The sequence below is a fragment of the Hippichthys cyanospilos genome, chromosome 21 (assembly GCF_059441005.1).
Source record: "Hippichthys cyanospilos isolate Australia breed blue-spotted pipefish chromosome 21, RoL_Hcya_1.0, whole genome shotgun sequence".
In the NCBI taxonomy this organism is placed as follows: Eukaryota; Metazoa; Chordata; class Actinopteri; order Syngnathiformes; family Syngnathidae; genus Hippichthys; species Hippichthys cyanospilos.
The window spans coordinates 4,963,210-4,970,017 of NC_142389.1; the positions used below are offsets into that span (position 1 = coordinate 4,963,210).

Genomic DNA, 6,808 nt, shown 5'->3' on the forward strand with positions numbered 1-6,808 from the left:
CTTTGATATTCATATTGCATGCCGTTTATGTTCAATGTTTAAATAAAATATACTAAAAAGGCAGGCCAGGTTTCTATAGAATCACGCCAAATACAAAATATAAACAACAAGGTCAACATTTTATTTCAAGAGCATATCTTACAAATCGGCTTGTCAAAAACACAGAAATCCAAACAGCTTCATTAATTAGTTGGAACTGGATTTTCTTTTTCTTTTTTTTTAATCCCCCCCAATCAAAACATTAACTTGGATCAATGAAACATATTTGGCCATTTAATTTTTTTATGGCCCACCAAAAACAAAAGTACATGATCATGACAGTACAAAATAAATGTAAGAGCTACACATCAGATTGATGAAGGTGAGAATGCACTCATGAAAATTAAAAAAAAAAAAAAAAAAATACACAATTGGGGGGTTCAACAGGGAACAGTCCCAACAGAAACGGGGGAAAAAGTTTATTACAGGAAGGCATTTAACACAGCTTTTTTTTTTTCTTTTGTCAAGCAATACATGATACTAAAACGCTTAAAAAAAAAAAGTACATTCAAAGCTTTGGCTATCAATGCAAAACTCAAAAAAACAAATTGTCATTAGACCATGTTCACGCTGCAAATCAATTGCTATGTATCCATTGCGACAAAATGATGGATTTTCACAGGTCACACTCATCCAACAAACCGTTAAAAAGCCCTCACAATTTGCTTTTATTTTTTTATTTAAAAAAAAAAAGCATGATAGTGCCATTTGCGGAAGAGCAAACATGTAAAGCGAGGAAGTTCCAAATGGAGCCGCGAGCCGGGGACCACGTTCGCGCACGTAAACCGGTGTCCCTTTACGAAAAGTTTCTAGTGGAAATGTCATTTGTTTTTGTAGTGTGCCACAACAAAGTAAAAAAGTTCCAATTTCACGCAAATCAAATCCAAGTCGGGCTCTGCAGCGTGAACGTAGCCTAAAATGGAAATCATACATACTACCATGTCATTCACCACACTAAAAACAATGGAGAAAGAAAAAGCACAAATACATGTTATACAGTATGTTTTTTTTTCTTTATAAAATGAGGAACTTAACAAAATAGGCAGTGAAGTATTATATAAGTTTGAAGTGTTTTTGCACCCGGCTTAAAATCAGCCAAGACTTTCCCCCCGAGTGCCAACACCAACCATTTACAGTCACCAAGTGGGTTAAAAGCAAGATGTGTGCTGGTGGGAGAATTTTTTTTTTGTAGTTTTAAAACCCGATGCGTTAGCATGGGTGTAAAAAAAAAAAAAAAAAAAAAAAAGGCAAAGTTTACAAAGACTTCTACACAGTATTTTTTTTCAGCTATTCTATTTCCTGTTGATCGCCGAAGCGCCTGCATCGAGCGGCGTCACGCTAAAAACTAGAATCTTCTGCGAGAGCTAAAGTGGAGCATTAAGAAGTCTTAAAAAAAAAATCTAAAAAGTAGAATTTCTACATAGTAAGACAAGATGGGGAAAAAAACAAAAAAAACAAAAAAAAAACACGGCGGGTAGGACAGCTAACCTAGCAGACTACAATGTTGCCTACAAGCGTAACACCTCGACGGATTGTTCATCACTCGCGACGTCACTCTTGCTCATTGGAGCTCCCGTTGGCAGCGGCGCGTTCTTCCTGCTGGTTGGAGGCTTCGCCCTGGCGCCCTTCCGCCTCTCGCTCCTCCCCGCCGTCATTGGAATGGTTCCAGGGGGCGCCGTCGGCCCGATCCTCGCTCTGGCCCGGGTTCTTCTTGGGGCGCCCCCTTTTGCGCGGCGCGCCGTCGGCGGCCGACGCAGGTCGCGCCGAGGCAGGATTGTGAAGGCGGGGCCCCCGTTTGGATTTGGACTTGCGCGGCCGGCCCGGCGTGCGGCGGGGAGGCGCGGGCGCTCCTTCCGGAGGCTCCACCAGAGGGTACTTCCTGGGTCTCCCGAGGGGCTTCCACACTTTGGGCTTGGCGGGCTCCCGGGAGCCGGAGGGGTATTTCCTGGGACGGCCTCTTTTACGGGGCGTCCCGTCGCGCGAGGCGGCGGGGCGTTTGAGAACGTCGGACTTGCGCGGTCGACCTCTGCCCCGATAACCGGTCGGGGCGACGGGCGCGGCCACGGGATGCTTCCTGGGACGGCCCCTCCCGGCGGGAATTTTCCTGGGTCTTCCGCGCTTGCCGGTTTTTCCCGGGAGGCGTATGACCAGTCTGGAAGGCGCCACCTGCTTCCTGCGGGGGCGACCGGCTTGGAAGTGCGCCAAAGACATGGACGGCTTCTTGTTGACGGAGCCTTTTGGGCGGCCCCGCCCTCTTTTGGGGCCATCCGAGCCGGGCGGCGGGCGGCGCTCGCCGCTGCTCTTCCTCGGTCTCCCTCTGCCCCGCGGGGCGGCGATGCCGTTGGGCGAGTTGACGGAAGCGTCGTTTTCGTCCTCGCTGGTTTCAGCCTTGCGCTTGCCAGATCCTTTTGCTTTTTTGGGCACGTCGGCGCCGCAGTCAGCCGCCGTTTCCAGCGAGCGCTTCTTTCCGGTGCCCTTTGGCCGGCCCCTTTTCTTGGGCGCGCAATCTTCGCCGCCGCTCATGTTCTCGTTGCCCAGCGCGGGGCTGTTGTTGGCCATGTCTGAAATGAGCTCCATGAGGTTTACGTCGCGGACTCCGATCTGCGGCTTCTAGCAAACTTTTGGTCTCACTCTAGCCCTTTTCACCAAAATACTGTCAGAAATGTCTGCTGGACCCCTGTTGGCTCGGAATGTTGCCTTGCTCTTCGACCACTGTCAGCCCTTCTTCCATGCCGTTCGCATGGACCTTTAAGAGTTAATTCGGCATCTGGGAAGAATTGAGGCAAATATTAGTATCCTTTTCCAACAATCGCAATGAAACAGCACCAGAGCGGATGGACGAGTCATCGACACCCCCCCAAAAATGGCATACAAATGGAATTTCCAATAAAGTCGTATTCTGTTTTTGTCAAAACAGCTCCCTTAATTTAAAGTGCTTCCCTGTTTTCGCTAAACACTCAAGCAACAAAAACACCAACTTGGGCAGCACCTTGGTAAACTGAATGTGCTGCCCTCTGCAGGCCATTTTGGGTGATACAAGTTGCACTTTTGGCTTCATTTTAAAGAGAATATATTTCATTTCAGATATTTAAGATAGAGTGAGTGTGTGTTTGAGGGGGCGTCACTCTAAACATTAATTTAAACTCGTAATATTTATTTAGATAACTACGCTGTCAAAATGTAAATAATGACCGGAGCACCTTTGTAGCACCTTAAAAGATTTTATTTTTTTTCCATAAATTGTTAATTATTTAAGCTATTATATTTAAAAAAAAAAGTACGTCAGTGAGGGAGAAACTACACATCGCTACACATTTAAATAAAAATAATTTGAGAACTTTAAATTCATTTATTTTTAAATAAATACATGAAAGTTGCGTTTATTTTCGAGGGCTTCGTCATTTCAATTGATTTTGTTTTTACTATTTTTGCCGCCTGGAAAACAGCATAATCGCTGACTCATGAACAAAATGACCTGCAGAAAAAAATAAATAAAAACATTAAAGTATTTTTTTTCTTTAAGTGTAAAATAATTTTTAAAAAATAGCAAAAAAAAAAACGCTATCGCAAATTATTGCCGTTGTCTTATTTGGAGGGTGTGTTTATAAGGCCCCGACTAATTCCTGGACATCACTCTTAAAATGGCGGGAAGGCGTAGCAACGTTCAAGTGTTTCCCCAAACGTCCGATTATCCTCCACAATAATAACAGGCAGCGCCGCATTAAATCTGTTTTTGCCGCGCGCGCTCGGAATATTAAACGCACCAGACGAAAAAAGTCGCCCATTTCCGCGCAATTTTTCAACAAAATAGCTGAAAACGCACGTCCATTATTTCACAGCAAACAATCAGTATGCTTTTAAGGAGCGGGTTGTTTTCCAGGTGATAGCCGGTTTCAAAATCGACCGCGGCGAGGAGGCGAGCGGTAAAGCGTGCAAACGTCGCCGTTTAAAATCCCGCACTCGGACGACCGTCGGCCCGCTTACCTTTCAAATGTCCCCGAGATGCGTTTGAATTGATTTAGCACAAAACCTCGCATGAAATTGTCGTCGATGAAGCACCCCAAAAAATGCGCCAAATATTACGGCTGTGACGGCGGCAATAAATTTGCTGTCGCTTCCGGCGGCCCGTTCTTGATATTTGGTCCGGGTAGGAACAAAATATTATGGCACTGTGTTCCAGGCTTTCCGTTTTAACGAGAAGAACGAACAAAATATACGGCTTATGGCTTCAAAAAAGAACTATTAAAGTTTTGAAGTCGTTATAATATTTCACAAAGATAAATAAATTTAATGGCAAGCTGAAAAGATAAGAAGTTAATCGACAATGGAGGACAATGGGAGAATTAAGCGACCCAAGTCGAGAAATAAGACCGTTTGCAAACATATTTGAAGAAGAAAAAATGGCTCGTTTTTTCTTTTTCCTTTTAAGAAGGAAACCCCACAGTTCTCTAAATCAAAAATAGAACTAGAATAGCACTGGACACAAAAGGAAAAATGATGGGATTCCCGTTAATTACCTGCTGCATATCCCATACGGACCACAAGATGGCGACAGCTTCGCACCTGAAGACGATATTGTGTTCGACATTGTACAGCTAGCCTTAAGTTCATCAAACCTAAATATACTGTACACGTAAAATTGAGGAAAAATAAGAGAATGATGGTTGGTGATTTTTTTTCTCCGTATTAGCTCTACATGGTTACATAGTAATTTTTGCAAAAACACACAAACAAACAAATAAATAAAAATAAAAACAAAAACTCATAACTAAACATGGTCATATTTTTGCAAAAAAGTAGCAGACTAGTAGTCATTTTCAACGAACAAAGACGGCATACCTAACATGGTCGTTTAAAAAAAGAAAAAAATGAAAAAAACAACTTACTATCCTTGGTACTTTTTTGCAATACGATACATGGTCTTTTTTTGCAACACAAAAACTCTGACTATAAATGATTGTTATTGTTTTTTTTTAAATAAATGACTTACTTAAAATCAACTTACTATAGTTGGTCATTTTTTAAGACTTACTATATATGGTACGATAATTACTTACTATATTACTTACTATATATATATATATATATATATATATATATATATATATATATATATATATATATATATATATATATATATATATATATATATATATATATATATATATATATAAAGCAAAAAAAATTATTATAGACTGTCCTTTTTTGTGAAAAAAACACCTTACTATAAATTGTCGGGTTTTTTTTGCAAAACACCTTTCTATAGACTGCTACTACTATAGACTGTCCTTTTTTCATAAAACAACACCTTATCATAGATTGTCGTTTTTATTTTGCTAAAAAAAATTACTATAGACTGTCCTTTTTTGTGGAAAAAACACCTTACTATAGACTGTCTTTTTTTTTTCGAAAAAAAGCCTTACTATAGACTGTCGTTTTTTTGGGGGGCGAAAAAAAGCCACACTATAGACTGTCCTTTTTTTACACGCAAAAAAAAGCCTTACTATAGACTGTGGTTTTTTTGTGAAAAAATAGCCTTACTATAGACTGTGGTTTTTTTACTATTTACTATGAATATATAAAAATAGATAAGTTTTTATTTGGAAGACATACAAAATACACCACAGGGTCAACGATCATGTACACAAATGAAGCTCCCAGTTATTCCTTTTTTCCCCCTCAAAACCCTGCCACATACTTGTTTTATGTGAAAAAATTCTTAACATATCCATTGTCAATTTTGGAGGCAAAAAAATCCCCTTGATAAACATGTTTAAAAAAAAAAAAAGCCTTAATATGTATTTGTGTTAATAACGTATTAGTGACGCAATCAGATTTCCCTTCACCTAACTGTGTTGATTCAGGGCTATTCAAATAAACTCGCAGCTTTTTTTTTTTTTTTTTTTTTTAAACAGCTTAACAACCAAGACCATTGCTTTCTCGTTCAAAAAAAAAATCTTTGATTAATGATCATTGAAAAAAAAAAAAAAAAAAAAGACAACGCCTTATTTCCAATGCTATCAGCGGACATCCAATGCAGCCTGATGGAACAATGGAGGCGCATCAGGAGAGGGACTTGCATGTTGACCCCCCCCCCCCCCCTCCCCCCATGCGCTTTGCCATGGTTACCAGACACAGCGCTCCCTAATGTTCTTTTTCAGCCAGCCAACCAACCATCGGGGTACTAATGCACTTTTGCAAACGCGGCGCTTGTAATGACACAGATGTCCAAATTGCATGATTTCATCAAGAGCGCCTGGAGGGAATCGCCTCCGTGCTTGGCGGGACAGAATGATGTCAAATATTTGTGAAATTATAAACAGTGACTTTGAAAAACACTTCACTAAATGTCATTGTTTCTTCAAACACAATTTGCATCATTAAAACCGGCTGGGTTCATGCTACACGATTTCTTACGGGGAATATTGCTCCGAAATGTGAACATTTTGGACGCCGAGCACCATATTTCGTGCAATCCAAAAAGCACTGAAATAGAACACTAGGGAGCTGAAATTTCACCCACATGTCAAAGCTCAACATGGCATGGCATTCAACATGGCTAAAATCCTGCCAGAACGATGTGGAAGAAAATGACCGAAACAGATTCCACGCCGCAGATTCCACATGAAGGATGATGATAAAACTCGACAATTTGCTAGCAGCAAGCGGCCTCGGCTCAATCAACAGGCGAGACGTTTCGAGACGGGTGCTTGGCTTTTATTTGCACACTGGAATCATCAGAGACTGCGTATGCTCATTTAAAGGCATG

The 6,808-nt window shown here is 41.1% G+C and overlaps 1 protein-coding gene across 1 annotated transcript; it reads right to left on the bottom strand.

Annotated features, from left to right (window-relative positions):
• Positions 1–100: 100 nt before the first annotated feature.
• LOC148406239 (uncharacterized) lies at positions 101–4,165 on the bottom strand. The gene is made up of 2 exons (XM_088404357.1): positions 4,024–4,165; positions 101–2,806 (listed from the first exon to the last, which is right to left on the bottom strand). Exon 2 carries the CDS (start codon positions 2,614–2,616, stop codon positions 1,591–1,593), a length of 1,026 nt encoding a protein of 341 aa, XP_088260483.1. The 5' UTR covers positions 2,617–2,806; positions 4,024–4,165; the 3' UTR covers positions 101–1,590.
• Between the last annotated feature and the right edge of the window lie 2,643 nt (positions 4,166–6,808).

Coding starts and splice junctions, on each gene's coding strand:
- LOC148406239 (XM_088404357.1), bottom strand. CDS start 2,616: ATGGAGCTCATTTCAGACATGGCCAACAACAGCCCCGCGCTGGGCAAC.